A 17630-nucleotide genomic window follows, 5' to 3' on the forward strand; every position below is an offset into this window, starting at 1 on the left:
CCCATTGTCCCTTCCTCTTTCCTTTTTGCAGGCATCTTGCTTGAGGAAAATATCGCTATTGAAAGACTAAAGACGAGGAGACGCGCGAGCGCGTCAATCAAGATGGCCGCCGCCATATGAGGCTCTCGATTTCGTCGACCCGTTTTGGCCAAAAACGACAATTTTTGTGTCAAACTCTTCATTTAAATGAGGGCGCTGGACTGCTGAGTTAAATTCCTACCTGGGCTGCGATTTTCCAGCGGTTTTATTCGTTGGAATCTTGGTTTCCTGCCTCCTGGTTCCTGCTCCCAGCCTCTTCTGAAGGTATTACCTGCTCTGTGTGTTCAGGGGGAGGAGTGCTTCTCAGGAAAGGGTCTGGCTTGGGCCTAGCCACGCCCACAGTCCAATATAGCTGCTGCACCCGTGGTTTTGAAGAGTTTTTCATTGCCACATTTGTGTGTTATCTACGACTATTTGTGGATTTTTTCACCTTAAAATGGAAAATAAAATCCAGTCAACAATAAAAGGAAACAGCAAGTTTCTCCTCCTCCAGTTAAATCTAAGGTGGTGGAGTCATCTGAAACTTCTCTCTCCTTAATTTTGGAAGAAATTCAAGCATTACGTATTAATACAGACACCATTGCCTCAGAAGTTAAAAGTTTGCGTAAAGATATGGCTTCTCTGTCAATGAAAATTTCGACTAACTCTATCAAAATACAAGATAATAAAAATAAAAAGTAGACGCTTTCACACATTTAGTGGCTAAAATACTTCCTATGCATGCTCACCTTTTGGATATGGAAAATCGAATTAGACACTACAACTTTTGCATTTTTAATTTGCCTGAAGAAGTTGAGGGTTCTAATTGTTGATTATATTTGGAATCTCTGCTTCCTGGTCTTTTGAATCTCAAGTTTCTAGAAAAATTTGAAGTGGATAAAGCCCATAGAAGCCCTTCTCATCGTAACCCTCACTACACTAAACCTAGGCAAATGATATTTAAAGTACTGTGTCATCATCATCTTGTCTTGATAAGGAAAGATGCAAGAGACATTCCCTCACTAATGGTGAATGGTAACAACATTTTTATTCACCAAGACTTTGCCAAAGAAACTGTTGCTATACGCAAAGAGTTCTCTGCCTGTCGTCCACAGCGCAGAAGCCTTGGATTCAAATATGGACTTTTCGATCCTTCTACAATGCGCATATGGAAAGATAACTTTTCCAAATCCTTTCACTGTCCTGAAGAATTGAAGCATTTTCTTGACCAACAAGTTCCACCTTCAATGGATACTCATGACCCTAACACTGGACTCTTTCTAGTAAGAAATTAAATGACACATCTATGACTAATATTTATATTTACGGGCTTCAACGGTTCTGGCCATGTTTGTAGAATGTGCGTGCGTTTCTCTGTATCTATTTATGTATCTTGTTTGTCCTTTTCTCCCTATTTTCTTTCCCTCCTATTCTGTTCCTAAATATGGAGTTGCTATTCTAATCTATTTTTCAATTATGCTTTTCTTCATCACTTCTTGTTCCTGTATCTTTTTTCCTTATCTTCTTATTCGTAAGGGCTACTGTTCATAATATTAAATTTATTTCTCTTAATGATAAGGGTTTGAGACATCCAGTTAAATGTACAAAAGCTGATATTTGCTTTGTTCAAGAGACTCATATTGATGACAAGATTTTACATTATATGAATAAAAAGTGGGTTGACACTATTGTATCTTCTCCTGCTAATGGAAAGAAAAATGGGGTTGCTATTTTTTTTGCGAAAAAACTACATTGTTAGGTTTTAAGTAAAATTTCAGATACTGAGGGTAGATATATAATAGTTGAAAATTAAAATTCATGACCCTATTTTATTTGTACCTAATATTTATGGTCATACGGCTGATGATCCCACTTTTTGGTCCAATATCACTACTGAAAATTTAAAGTTGGGTAAAGTCCCGGTGATTGTTGGGGGTGATTTTAATGTTATTGCAGACCCACTGCTAGATAGGTTGTCTACAACTAGGTTTCCTCCTCCTAAGGTGTTTCATGCATTTAAATTGTTTACTCAAACTACTAAATTAGCTGACATTTGGCGACTACACTTCCCTACGGAAAAATGTTTTACCTTTTTCTCCAACCCCCATAATTCCCATTCTAAAATTGATTATTTTTTGCTCTCCCCATCTCTTATCCAAGCTGCAACTACTCCAGTCATTGGTAATATTGATATATCAGATCACGCCCTAATTTCTTTTGTTTTAAATATTTCATCCACTTTTCCTAAGCAAACCCGATGGCGTGTGAATACTGGTAATGCCCTCAATGAGCATATTAAACCTAAATTATTACAAGCTATTCAAGACTATTTTTTGTTTAATCCGGATAATTCTACTTCTGTAATCAATAGTTGGGACGCATTTAAAGCATACATTAGAGGTGCTACAATCTCTATTATGGCTCATGAGAATAAATTGTTCAATGCTAATATTACACACTTAGAGAAACAAATAGCAAAATTTGAGCAATTATTTATTATGTCCAAAAATATTCAATGCAAAATTAAACTACAAAAACTTCGCTATGAGTTTAACTTTATCCTCAGTAAAAGAGCTGGTGTTCAACTTTCTAAATCAAATGCTAGATTTCGTTTTAATTCCAATAGGTCTGGTGAACTTCTTGCGAATTACTTACGCATTAAAAGAGATAAAACAAAGATTACCTCTATTCATGATCCTCAAGGCTAGATTGCGATATCCCATAATGATATTGTTAAAGAACTTCTAGATTTTTATTCTAACTTATATAACAAACCAGATCTTTGTGACAGTCCATTAATTGATGCCTTTTTAAATACTTGTGATTTACCCCAAATGTCTCCTTCAGATGGACTGGGACTAGACTTGCTCATTAATAATGATGAAATACTGAAAGCCATTAAATCACTTCAAAAAAACAAGTCTCCAGGCCCTGATGGTATCCCTGCTGAATTTTATAAAGAATTTCAACCTTATCTTTTACCTTATTTATTTCAACTTTTTTCTTTTTTTGGCTCTTCTGGGACCATTTCAGGCTCTTTTGCTGATGCTTTAATTATTGTACTCCTCAAACCAGATAAAGATCCTACCCTAGTTTCAAATTATCATCCTATATCCTTAATAAATCAAGACTGTAAATTATATGCTAAAATACTTGCCTCTAGATTAGCTCCTGTACTCCATTCTATTGTCCACCCTAATCAATCAGGATTTATGAAAAATAGATACTCAGCTAATAATACTAGAACCCTATTACATGTTATTGAACAGAGCCCTACCCTTCTTGTTCCCGCAGGGGTTATGGCTATAGACGCAGAAAAAGCCTTAGATATAAAATTAATTGGCAATTTTTATTTAGAACATTACTATCATTTAATTTTGGTCCCTCTTTTATTCGTATGATTTCCGCCTTATATTATGCAACTACTGCTCGTTTATTTATCAATGGCCAAATCTCTACTCAATTTTCCCTTTTTAGAGGAACACGACAAGGTTGTCTCCTTTCACCACTTATATTTCTGCTAGGAATTGAACCTTTTCTTAATTATATTCTTAATTGTGATGATATTCAAGGTATTACAATTAAAGATGTTACTATTAAAACTTTAGCCTATGCAGATGATGTGTTATTATTTATTAGTAATCCAATTGCCTCTGTTCCCTCATTATTGGACATTAGTGCCAAATATTCTGCAGTCTCGGGTTACAAACTTATTGTCAGTAAAACAGAATTGTTCCCTTTAAATATTCTTTGTACCTCTGATATGTTACCTTTGACTGATATTGTTTGGCAAAAAACCAAACTGAACTATCTGGGTATTCTATTTTCATCCTCCTTATCATCAACGCTTAAATTAAATAGTGATTTTATTTTTGATTACGTTAAATATAAAACTTCTAGATGGTCTTCCCTTCATCTCACTTGGTGGGGTAGAATGGAATCTATAAAAATGAATATTGCTCCTAAAATGTTTTATTCCCTTGCTATGTGTCACGGGAACAGACAGCTAGTGTCCCACACAGATAACCCTATGCCACTAACCTGTTTTCGGCGCGCCCGCAGGGACCACAGCTTGCAGAGAGACCTCCCAATTCCCCCTATTGCCATCCCTCTCAGTGTCACTCACACGTGAGAAGAATCGCAACCCAGGGGGAAAGGGAAGGGAGTTACGGGAAAGGTGATGATGGAGCTCCCCTCTAGGTCTGGTCTCGATTCTTCTGAGATGCCGCACAGCTATGAAATAAAGGACACCGTTACTCGCTTATGTCAGAGGAGCCAGACAGATACAATCAAGGTGCGAGCTGGGGTACTCACTAATCGTCCACTGTGGAAAATCAGGACCTCAGTGATGAATCGTTTCTAGTCGTGTTGCACGTCTAGTGTAACCCTCAGGCTGTTACTGCACAAGACCTGGAGGTAGTAGTACATGTAGGCGGGGAAGGGAGCATAATAATGCCCCTAAATGCAGGCGGGGTTTTCTGAAGGCTCAGTAAATGCCGGGAACAAAAGGAAAACAAAGTAACTGTTGGTATAGCACGGCCGTGCTAGTCTCTTTCGAGTACTTACCTCCAAACCGACGAAGCGGGAAGGAAAGCGTCCGCGGTAGCAGCTGAGCTGGCGTCCAGAGCGGGAAGGAAAGCGTCCGCGGTAGCAGCTGAGCTGGCGTCCAGAGCGGGAAGGAAAGCGCCCGCGGTAGCAGCTGAGCTGGCGTCCAGAGCAGGAAGGAAAACGTCCGCGGTAGCAGCTGAGCTGGCGTCCAGAGCGGGAAGGAAAGCGTCCGCGGTAGCAGCTGAGTCGTTGGAGAAACTAAGGTAGGGTTCAGGCCAGGAATCAGGAATGATTGACAAGCGCCGCGCACTTCCGGGGAGGCTCTTAAATACCCTGTCTCAGATGCCGGTTCCGGACTGCCTGTGCCCAGAGCATGCTGGGAGTTGTAGTGCCTTTGTGACCCTGAAGCCCCGCCCTCCGCCTGATGTCCAGAATCGCTACAGAACCCCCTCTCAAGGACTGCCGACTCGGCGGTCGACCAGGTTTACCCGGATGGGCCAGATGGAACTGTGCCAGTAGGTCCGGGCAATGGAGATGTTGCTCAGGTTCCCAGGACCTGTCCTCGACCCCATATCCCTTCCAACTAACAAGGTACTGGACTCTGCCCCGATGTATCCTGGAATCCAACAATTCCTGTACTTCGTACTCCTCCAATCCCTCCACCAGCACAGGGGGGGGATGGATGGGCAGCCTAGTGTCTAAGGGGCATAGCTGGAGCAAGGGCACATGAAAAACAGGGTGAACATGCCATGACTGGGGAATAGACAATCTCAGGGCCACAGGATTGATGATCTTTTCCACACTATAAGGGCATATGTATTTAGGCTTCAGTTTGTTAATGCCTTTGAGGTGGATGTTCTTGGTGGAAAGCCACACTTTGTCACCCACTTGGTAGACCGGTTCCGGGCTGCGTTTCATGTCCGCGAATCGTTTTTGTCTCTCTTGAGCAGCCGATAAATGGTGTTGGGCATCGAGTCTGACAGCTTGCAGATGCGCATGATGTTCCTGAACGCTGGGTAGGTTGGTAGTGACAGGCCAATCGAAGGGAAGGATGTTCGGGTTGTAACCAATAGGCAGAAGAACGGGGAGCAACCCAGTGTTGCATGGTCGGAGTTGTTATACGTGAACTCAGCCAACCATAAGAGAGTGACCCAATCCGTGGAGTTCTGTAAAGAAAAACAACGCAGGTATTGTTCTACAGTCTGATTTAGGCGTTCTGTTTCGCCATCCGTGTGGGGATGGTAGCTGGTTGAGAGCCTGGCGTCGACATTCATAGTCTCACATAGGGCCTTCCAGAAACGGGAAGTGAACTGCGACCGCCTGTCAGTGATGAAGACGCTTGGAACCCTGTGAGCCCTGACGAGATGTTGTAATATCACCAGTGCCAGTTCTGCAGATGTCGGCAATTTCTCTAGCGGTACAAAGTGCCCCATTTTGGTCAAGTGGTCTACTATTACGAGAATCACTGTTTTTCCTTGACACAAGGGCATTTCGACTATGAAGTCCATAGAGACTGTATGCCATGGTTTGGGTGGTATGGGTATGGGACGGAGGAGCCCCGTCGGTCTGTTGTGTAGCACCTTACCCTGCACACACACCGAACAGTTCCTGATGTATTTCTTCGTGTTGTCTCTTACTGATGGCCACCAGAAAGAGCGTTCGATAGTGGCGAGGGTTTTGTACACACCCCAATGACCTCCCAACACAGAGTCATGTGCCCAGTTCAGCACTTGCATCTGCAGCCCTGGTTCAGGTACGTGCATGGCATGGCGATGGTACACAGACAAAATATGGAAAATAAAATATCGTAAAGACAAAATATCGAAGTTAAAATATCGAGGGTAAAAAATATTGGGAAGCAAAAATATCGGATACAAAAATATCGTAATAGGTAAGTAAGTATAAATATCGAAAATAATAATATCGTATGATGAAATATCGACAATACAAAATATCGTGTAGTAATGGAAAAATAAATAGTATAGGAAAAAATATAATAATTGTACATAAAAATTTGATAAAAAGGTCTATATTAAAAAATTACAATATATTTAATAAAAATTTTTTTTTTAAAAACATATCTAGTTTTAGTAGCGGGTAATTGGGTTTATAGGGGATAAGGGTGGGGAGTGTATTAAAATGTATGTAAAAATACATAAAATAATAAAAAATATTTAAAAAAAAGATAAAATTTAAAATAATATTTAAATTAATAATATTAAAAAATAATAATAGATATCAAGTTTTAGGAGCGGGTTATTGGGTTTATAGGGGATAAGGGTGGGAAGTAATTTAAAAATAATTAATAAATTAATATATGTTTGTAAATTTTTTTATTAATAATTAATTGGTAAATAATTAATATTAATTAGTTAATAATTAATATAATTTTGTACATTAATTTATATAATAGTTAATTGGTAATTAATTATTATTAATTAGTTAATTCATTTATTAATATAATTTTGGACATAATTTTAAATAATAAATATTTGGTAATTAAATAATAATAATTAATTGCTAATTAATTAATATTAATTAGTTAATTAATTAATATAATTTTGTACATAATTTTAAATAATTATTAATTGGTAATTAATTATTATTAATTAGTTAATTACTTAATATAATTTTTTACAGAATGTTAAATAATAATTAATTGGTAATTAATTAATATTAATTAGTTAATTATATTAATTAGCTTCATTTAGTTTAATATATATTTTTTACTAATTGTAAATTAATTTGGAAAAAATAATATTAATAATTAAATTTATTTATTTACAGCTAATGTGCTAATATATTTAATGTATTGTTATTGTTAATTAATAATTAATTTGTAATTACATAATAATTGTTATTTTTGGGTAAAGGAGTATTGTTAGAGTTCAGGGTCAGTTTTCAGTTCTTGGTTAAAGGGGTATTTTTAGGGTTCAGGGTCAGTTTTCAGTTTTTGGGTAAAGGGGTATTTCTTGGGTTCAGGGTCAGTTTTCAGTTTTTGGGTAAAGGGGTATTTCTTGGGTTCAGGGTCAGTTTACAGTTTTTGGGTAAAGGTGTATTTCTTGGGTTCAGGGTCAGTTTTCTGTTTTTGGGTAAAGGGGTATTTTTTGGGTTCAGGGTCAGTTTTCAGTTTTTGGGTAAAGGGGTATTTCTTGGGTTCAGGGTCAGTTTTCAGTTTTTGGGTAAAGGGGTATTTCTTGGGTTCAGGGTCAGTTTTCAGTTTTTGGTTAAAGGGGTATTTTTTGGGTTCAGGGTCAGTTTTCAGTTTTTGGGTAAAGGGGTATTTTTAGGGTTCAGGGTCAGTTTTGGGTTTTTGGGTAAAGGGGTATTTTTAGGGTTCAGGGTCAGTTTTCTGTTTTTGGGTAAAGGGGTATTTTTTGGGTTCAGGGTCAGTTTTCAGTTTTTGGGTAAAGGGGTATTTTTAGGGTTCAGGGTCAGTTTTGGGTTTTGGGGTAAAGGGGTATTTTTAGGGTTCAGGGTCAGTTTTGGGTTTTTGGGTAAAGGGGTATTTTTAGGGTTCAGGGTCAGTTTTGGGATTTTGGGTAAAGGGGTATTTTTAGGGTTCAGGGCCAGTTTTCAGTTTTTGGGTAAAGGGGTATTTTTTGGGTTCAGGGTCAGTTTTCAGTTTTTGGGTAAAGGGGTATTTTTAGGGTTCAGGGTCAGTTTTGGGTTTTTGGGTAAAGGGGTATTTTTAGGGTTCAGGGTCAGTTTTCTGTTTTTGGGTAAAGGGGTATTTTTTGGGTTCAGGGTCAGTTTTCAGTTTTTGGGTAAAGGGGTATTTTTAGGGTTCAGGGTCAGTTTTGGGTTTTGGGGTAAAGGGGTATTTTTAGGGTTCAGGGTCAGTTTTGGGTTTTTGGGTAAAGGGGTATTTTTAGGGTTCAGGGTCAGTTTTGGGATTTTGGGTAAAGGGGTATTTTTAGGGTTCAGGGCCAGTTTTCAGTTTTTGGGTAAAGGGGTATTTTTTGGGTTCAGGGTCAGTTTTCAGTTTTTGGGTAAAGGGGTATTTTTAGGGTACAGGGTCAGTTTTGGGTTTTTGGGTAAAGGGGTATTTTTAGGGTTCAGGGTCAGTTTTGGGTTTTTGGGTAAAGGGGTATTTTTAGGGTTCAGGGTCAGTTTTCAGTTTTTGGGTAAAGGGGTATTTTTTGGGTTCAGGGTCAGTTTTAATTTAATGTAAGCTGGATTTGGTATAGTAATAATTAAATTATTAGAGTCCAACATATACTCACATTTAATATACAGTGCAAATTTTCTCATAGGATTGTTACATTATAGTAAGTTAATGATACAAATAGTTCAACATGATTGTAGAAACATTATTTTTATTTATGTTTCACAAATAAAATGTTATTTCATAACAAAAATCTTTTTATTACATTTGGTTTTATAAACATATTTTATAAACACAATGATAAGCAACTATACAGAAGCATTATTATTTTCATACTTTTGTACAAAAAGTTTTAACACATTTTTCAACTATTATAATTTGTGACAATGTACTTATATTTCTAGACATTGTAAACATAAATATTATTCTTTTCATAATATGTATTTATTACATTCATTTACATATTTGTTAATCAAATCATTGTAGGATTAAAGTAAATATTTCTTTACAATAATAGAAATTTAAGGTTTATTTTTGCCTATTTAGTTAAGTATAGATATTATATTTTATACTTGGGACTATTTTATTGCATTTGGGTGCTTTATTTTGTAACCGGGTTAGGTCGTTTTGGGTTATTTGGAAGAAGGGTTGATCGCGGTTGGGAGACACTTCACGTCGCTTCAGGTAAGGTTTATTTTATATGTTTTATGTGTATTTTATTGATGTTTTGAGATTAGTGACCTTATATTTTGTGTTGTTGAATGTGAGGGAGTTATGTTTTAGATTTCGAAAACAGATAATTACTTATGGTATATACACGTAGTGTTAGTTAGTTAACTCATTATAGTTAATTTTAGTCTTTTACGGTATATCTACAAGTGAAATCATCAATTTTAATATGTTTGTACCTAATTACTAGCTAATTAATGTGGGTGGGAATGTCTGTTTTCTATGTTTTTGTCATAGGTGTACGCTACATCGGAAGTTCCGTTTTTTTTTAAAGGAAGTGTTTGTTTGTTTAATTCAACACTGCTTTACAAACACTTCTTTATATTTTTCGGTTTTGCTGGAGCGATTCTTTCTATTTTTCCAATTTTTCGGGTTTTTTATGGTTATTCGATGGCTCTGGACAACGTGGATGTCTTCATTTTGGAACTGTTGTATTTTTACATTTTTTTTGGGGTTAATTTTGCACTACCTGGATTACTTTGGGGGAGGAGGACGTTATTGGATTGACAACATGATTGGTAAGTCCTTGCTTTCTTATTTTGTGTGGGTGGGTAATGTTATTTTTATTATGGAATTGTTTTTTACTTGTTAATTAGTTTTAATGTGTGCATATATTATAATAATATCTCTATATATTGCATACATTAAATACTTTAGAAGCTCACGTTACATATTTTTGCATACTTAGGTGATACTTTTAGTGTTGTTTACCTTTTTGGGAATTAATTAGAGTAGTGTTTTGGCTATGATGTTTAGGTATTCTATGCCTTTTGTACTAGGGTAAACTTTAACTTGTTCTTCCAGGTAATTGTGCATTTGTTTATTTTGCTTTGATGTTTTAGGGACAAGTTCAGTTACAGATTGGTCCATTCTAAATTCCTGGTAGCTCTGTTCTTTCTGTAGGCATTTAATGAAATGTTCTAGAGTAGGTTTGGTTCTGCCAGTTGATTGTACAAATGCATTGTGCCAACCTTCCACTGCATTGTTAGTTTTTGAATCTCCGTTAAGGGTACTTCTGTAAACGTTCCACCAGGGTATGAGGAATTTGGGATTTCGTCTGTGGCCAGATCTGTGGAGTCTGCCTACCCAGGTGTCTTCAAAGTAGTCGAGAAATGGACTTAATTTAGCTTCATTTTGTTTGTAGAAGGGGCTGTCTATAACAATGTTGTAGTGTTCAGCTACGTCTGTTTCAGGGACATAAGCAAGTGCAATGAGTTTTTTAATTTGGAAAGCAAAAGATGAGTTTGTAGCATATTCAACACTTAGGGTAGTTTTTTGAAGGTGTCTCCATAAACACTGGTTGAAATGATAATAGCAGCCTTGAATGCAGGTATGGGGGTGGATTTTTAGGATAGTTGAGAGCATTGCTTGCTCAAAATCAAGAATGATACTTTCAGGAGAAAAATCATTAGTTTTTTGTTTAATTATATTTATTAATTCCATATATGTGGAATTATTTTTGTTTGGTAATAGTGCATATAGCAAAGGTATGTTGCAGTTGTGGTAGAGGCCATGTATTGTGTATAATTGGAAAAATGGTTTGGGACAGATGTTAAATGTTCCATCCATCATCCAATATTGGCTTTGCTGCAGTTTAACTAAATTCATATTGGTACCAAAAATTATAAGCCTTTTGTCATTGTTTTCGTTGTCGTAAACTATAAATGGTTGTTTATTTAAAGTTATTATTTGGTTAGCAGTTAAATTTATATCCTGATATGTTCTGGGAGATGGTGTTGTAGCAGTAGTAGCTTTTTTAGTTTGTGCTATAGTTCTTTTTAAGGAGAGGATATTTGGCATTTGAGTTGTGGCAGTTTTTGGGATTTTAGGAATGGCTTCTTTTAAAATGACATTTGTTTGCTTTTGGGAACCTGTACTAGCTTCTTTTATATTTTCCAAAGCTGTTCTAACTTCTATTTCTGTAACATTAGGTGGATGATTGTGTTCCCTAGTATACAGTACTGTAGCTTCTCTAGTTGTTGCTCTGCCATAGCACTTGTTAGAATAATATTTACAACATTTCCAATTAACTTTCCTGCCATATTGCTTTTCTTGTGTATAAGTGTAACCCATGTAGCATAGTAATAGTTTTCCTTTCTGGCTGGTCACAAATTCGGCTCCTTCGGTCATTTTGTACTTTGTATATCTATAAAATATATATATAATAGTTAATGTCAAATTAAATGTGATAAATAATCTATGTTAGTGATAAGTAGGAATGTTTATACTTACGTGTTGTAGAATTTACAGCAAAATTAGGAGTTGCTTGCTTCTTTAGTTGGGGATAATTGTTTGTGATGTTGTTGTAGCTGTTATGAAAAACATGAAAGTAGTATATTATTAATTAATGTTTCGGTACATTTGCAATGTTAGAGCTCATTTCTACTACAAAAGTGTATCTTCATGATTCACATTGTGAAGATACTTACATATTTTTTTAGGTTGGTCTTTGCCAGTATAGTAGTTTCTTCTGCTTCTGGAGAGTAGTTTGTAGTGTTATCTCAAATAAAAAAGGAACATATGTGTTAGAATAATCACCATGTTGGTATGTTTTTTAATAGATTATCTGGTAATTATGTTCTTTAATATACTTACTTTGTGATTAGTATCTGTATTATTCAGAATGTGGAGTTCTGTATTATGTCTGTATATCTATTCGTTGTGTTTGCTCTGTAAATAAAAAATATATAATAGAAAATAATTAGAACAGTTCTAAATGTTTGTATTGTTTTTGCACATTTATTTCAGTTGCATAATACTTACTTAGTAAAATGTATTGGAGAAATAGTACTGATGTCCTTAGTTCATTAGTAGTGCAGTTTTCAGTAGTAGAATCTACAGAAAAAAAGAAATATGTGGTGCAAAAGTAATTATTTCTGTGTGTTTAGATTTATGTGCACATAATGAAACAATGTTAAATTACTTACATAGTTATTAGAATCTGTATTCCTAGGGTTTGTTCACAGTTATTTTGAGTAGAATATTCAGTAGTCGTTGTATCTACAAAAAATGGTTTCATATAATTATTTAGCATGTTAAGTAGTATGAATAGCAAAGGGGCACTGGATATTTAGCAGGTAAGTAAGTAGTAGTAGCAAATAATGCAGTTTCTATTTTATTTACTTACTTAGAAGATGTGATAGTAGGTTGATAGTCTGGTTCTTCTAGTTGTTGTGCAGCAATTCGGATAGAGATGAATCTCCTTCAGTGACTTTTGGCAAGTAGTTTGTGCTTAGATTTTAATTGTTTATATAGGGGAGTGTCAGTAGTAATTACTTTGCTATTGGTTCATTTAAAAAATTAGGTTTGTGATTGGTTAGTTAGTATATTTGAATTTAAGTTGTGATTACTTTGTAATAGAAGTGAAAATCCCCAACAAATTATAAAATTATACAAAGTAGTATAGAATATTTTTATATGTGTAGGTGATATAATTATACCAATAGGATATTTTTGACCGATTAATGGTGTGTCTATAGTATTAACGTAAGTATTGTGTGTTTATTTAGATGTGAAAACATATAAAACGTTAATTAATTATGCAAACAGATGCATATAAAAAGTCGATATAGCTGATAATCCAATATTTAAGTACACGATATTTTTGATGTCGATATTATAGTTAATGTCATTATTTTTTGTAGATAGCGATATTTTTGTTTTCCGATGTTAATGTAGTCGATATAAAAGTAAACGATGTTTTTGTATATCGATATTAAAAAATCGATATTTGTGTATATATCTAGTTAAGTATAGGAAGCCGATATTTTTGATTTCGATATTTTTGCTCCGATATTTTTGTACGTCGATATTGTGAATGTCGATATTTTGTCAGACATTCCATGGCGATAGTACAGGAGGTCGTTGACTAACGATCGCCACTGGGGTTCCTCTTGGAGCCAGGCCTCGTCGTCAATCTCCGCCACTGACACCTTGAGATCCTCGAGGAAATTCGGGTTCGTGAGCAGTGCTATCGTGGGCCCTGGAAAGACATGTTCCGGCAGGATGGATGGCAGCTCGGCTTCGTCAGCCGTCCGTTGTGCGGGGGTGTCCTGGTTCCGGGAGAGAGCATCGGCCTTTCCGTTTTGTGGACCGGGGCGATACCGGATGACAAAATCATAGTCCGCGAAAAAGAGAGTCCAACGGAGTTGTCGTGGTGTCAGTGCCTTGACAGTCTTTAGGAACAGTAGGTTCCGGTGGTCCGTGTAGATTTCAAAGGGGTAACGGGCTCCCAACAGGTAGTGTCTCCACTCCTCACATCCCCTCTTGATAGCCAAAAGCTCCTTGTCTGTGATCGAGTAGTTAATTTCGCTGGGGCTTAGTTTTTCGAGTAGTAGGCCACGGGATGTATTTGTCCCGTAGAAGGATGCCTTTGGGAAAGGACACCCCCCAATGCGTATTGGGACTCATCGGTTTCCAGAATGTAGGGGAGTCGTGCATCTGGATGCCGCAGGATCGGGGCTTGGGTGAACCTGTCTTTCAATGTTCGGAACGATTGTTCAGCATCCTCCCCCCAGATAAAGGGAGCGTTCTTCCTCAACAGCCTGGACAAGGGATGGATGATTTTGGAGAAGCCTTGGATGAATCGCCGGTAATAGTTTGCGAACCCGAGAAAGCTCTGTAGGGATTTGACGCACTGAGGTGTTGGCCAACCCTTGATGGCTTCCACCTTACCGTCCTCCATCTGAAAACCGTTGGCGTTAATCACGTATCCCAGAAAAGACACTTCAGGCATATGAAAGAGGCATTTCTCCAATTTGGCATATAAATCGTGTTGTTGCAGCCGACCCAGTACTTCTCTGACGTGTTCTACGTGTTCTAGTAAGGTGCGAGAGTAGACGAGGATATCATCTATGTAGACCATGCAGATGGTATCTAGCAATCCCCTTAGCACTTCGTCCATGAAATACTGGAAGGCCGCAGGGGCATTGCAAAGCCCGAATGGCATTACCCTGTACTCAAAAAGGCCAAACCGTGTCCGGAAGGCCGTCTTCCGTTCGTCCCCTTGTTTGACTCTGACCAAATGGTAGGCCCCCCGTAAATCCAATTTCGTGAAGTAGCGTGCCCCGTGTAGCTGATCCAGCAAGACCGAGATCAAAGGAAGGGGATACCGTTTTTTTACCGTGATGTTATTGAGGGCTCGGTAGTCAATACATGTTCGCAACTCGGCACAGTCCTTCTTCGGGATAAAAAACAAAGGGGATGAAGCGGGGGACGTGGAATGGCGAATGAACCCAGAGGCCAGATTGTCGTCTATATAGTTTTTTAGGAATAGGTTCTCTTTTTCGGTGAGGGCATAGACTCTACTGCAAGGAATGGCCGCACCAGGAAGCAGTTCGATGCAGCAATCATATACCCTATGAGGTGGTAACCTAGTGGCTTTTTGCTTATTGAAAAGCGGTTAGAACTCCGTGTATCTGTCTGGTAGGGTGGTGGCACTACATGTCAGTTCAGTTGCACACGCTGCGGCTAAGAAGTGTGCCTGGTTGTTTTCTTCCTCCCGTGCCTCCGATGGGAGAGGTTGACTGCAATGCTCCTTACAATAAGCAGAGTCCAGGGACATGGTACGAGCGGTCCAGCTCACCGTGGGGTTATGTAAGGTCAGCCATGGCATCCTGAGGATGAGGCGGAATTGTGGAGCAGCTATTATATCGAACTGGATGTACTCGGATTGTTCGGAATCGGTTTGCATCCGAAGAGGCGGTGTATGCCTTACTACAGGTCCAGAGGTTAAAGCGGAGCCGTCCACCGCCTTCACATACTCCGGTTCCTTTTTCTTTTCCCCAGCAATACCCAAGGAGTACGCATAATCAATATCCATGTAGTTACCGGTAGCCCCTGAATCCAACAGGGCATCCACCTGGGTGGCATCATCTGCCGTACTCCACAACGTAACGGTCAAGTTGATGTGGGCAACAGCGGGCATCAATGTATTGGCAAGCAGTGAGGAGATCGGTACGTGTTTTGCGTCCAACCCAGTGATCTCTGTCTGGTTCGGACTCCTTAGTTTTCCGACGCCTCTTTCATCCCTAGAGCAGCGTTTCTTCTTGGAACTGGATTTCTCTCTGGTTGTTGGGCTCTGGCTTTACATTCTCTAATAAAGTGACCGCTCTTGCCGCAATATAAACAGAGCTTCAACTTTCTCCTCCTTTCCCGTTCTTCAGTCGTAAGGGGCCCCCTGAGTCCCCCTATTTGCATGGGCTCGGCCCCGTCGGAGAGTTTGGGTGTTTCTTCCACATGGGGTTTTAGTCTAGGATACCATCCTCGTATTTCACCTTTATTCCGGTCCCCTCTTCTTTCCAGCAGGCGATGATCCAACTGTACAGTCAGATCGATCAACTCTTCACAGGTCGCGGGAAGTTGAACCACCTGGGAGAGTACATCCTTTAGCTCTCCTCTTAAGCCCTGGTAGAACAAAGAGGTCCTCTTTTCCTGGGGCCAGTCTTTCTCGACCACTAGCCGATTAAATGAAGTGATGTAGGATTTCAGATCCTGTGATCCTTGCCGCAGGGTGAGCAGTTCTTTATCCAAGGACAACATGTGGGACTTGCGGTCAAACAGTCTCCTCAAGGCCGCACAGAAGTCGGTGAATTGGTGTAGCACAGGATCATTCTTTTCCATAAGAGGGATAGTCCAGCTTGCAGCATTCCCGCCCATGTAGGACATCATGAACGCGGTTTTGGCCGCATCGTCCCTGAACACCGTGGGCTTGCAGAGGAAGTTGAGTCTACACTGGTTCAGGAACGTCTCGAACTTCTTGGGATCCCCATAAAACCGTTCCGGAGGGGCCAAAGGAATACCATTGTTTTGTATTACATGGACGGTAGGGGTATGATCTACGGAGGTAGAGGGACCGGCCGTGGCGGTGAAGAACCCCCCCCGGTTGCGCTTGGAGATGGGGAAGGGGGGGCATGGTGCCCTGGTGGAGGAAGAGTGGCCTCCCTAATATAGGACCCCACTCCAGGGCCTTTGCACGCTAGACCTGCGAACTCTCAGCGCATAGTACTCATGTCTCTTTTCATCTCTTGGTTCTCTACCCTAGAGGTCTGTACCTCTTGCTGTAGCGTATTAAAGCTTTCCAGTAAGGAGGCCAGTACAGCTCCGGTATCCATGGTCCGGGCTGGGCGACTTTCGTGGGCTTGTCAATCTGTCACGGGAACAGACAGCTAGTGTCCCACACAGATAGCCCTATGCCACTAACCTGTCTTCGGCGCGCCCGCAGGGACCACAGCTTGCAGAGAGACCTCCCAATTCCCCCTATTGCCAACCCTCTCAGTGTCACTCACACGTGAGAAGAATCGCAACCCAGGGGGAAAGGGAAGGGAGTTACGGGAAAGGTGATGATGGAGCTCCCCTCTAGGTCTGGTCTCGATTCTTCTGAGATGCCGCACAGCTATGAAATAAAGGACACCGTTACTCGCTTATATCAGAGGAGCCAGACAGATACAATCAAGGTGCGAGCTGGGGTACTCACTAATCGTCCACTGTGGAAAATCAGGACCTCAGTGATGAATCGTTTCTAGTCGTGTTGCACGTCTAGTGTAACCCTCAGGCTGTTACTGCACAAGACCTGGAGGTAGTTGTACATGTAGGCGGGGAAGGGAGCGTAATAATGCCCCTAAATGCAGGCGGGGTTTTCTGAAGGCTCAGTAAATGCCGGGAACAAAAGGAAAACAAAGTAACTGTTGGTATAGCACGGCCGTGCTAGTCTCTTTCGAGTTCTTACCTCCAAACCGACGAAGCGGGAAGGAAAGCGTCCGCGGTAGCAGCTGAGCTGGCGTCCAGAGCGGGAAGGAAAGCGTCCACGGTAGCAGCTGAGCTGGCGTCCAGAGCAGGAAAGAAAGCGTCCGCGGTAGCAGCTGAGCTGGCGTCCAGAGCGGGAAGGAAAGCGTCCGTGGTAGCAGCTGAGTCGTTGGAGAAACTACGGTAGGGTTCAGGCCAGGAATCAGGAATGATTGACAAGCGCCGCGCACTTCCGGGGAGGCACTTAAATACCCTGTCTCAGATGCCGGTTCCAGACTGCCTGTGGCCAGAGCATGCTGGGAGTTGTAGTGCCTTTGTGACCCTGAAGCCCCGCCCTCCGCCTGATGTCCAGAATCGCTACACTATGATCCCTGTGAGAAGTTGGCCTGGTATATGATGCTAACTAGTTCTAGTGATCACCTTGTACCATGCCAAGCAACCCTTATGATGATTGATTGTAAGTCAACCTTGTAGACCTGCTATC

The 17630-nt window shown here is 39.7% G+C and overlaps 1 protein-coding gene across 1 annotated transcript in view; it reads right to left on the reverse strand.

Moving 5' to 3' along the window:
- The window catches only part of LOC144826871 (vomeronasal type-2 receptor 26-like), a 52573-nt gene extending 38222 nt beyond the window's left edge, over nucleotides 1-14351 (reverse strand). The window contains exon 1 of the mRNA XM_078685330.1: nucleotides 14078-14351. Coding sequence (XP_078541456.1) covers nucleotides 14078-14351 — 274 coding nt within the window. The remainder of the gene's footprint in view (nucleotides 1-14077) is intronic.
- Nucleotides 14352-17630: the final 3279 nt, after the last annotated feature.

This window comes from Lissotriton helveticus, chromosome 4_1 (genome assembly GCF_964261635.1).
Source record: "Lissotriton helveticus chromosome 4_1, aLisHel1.1, whole genome shotgun sequence".
NCBI lineage: Eukaryota > Metazoa > Chordata > Amphibia > Caudata > Salamandridae > Lissotriton > Lissotriton helveticus.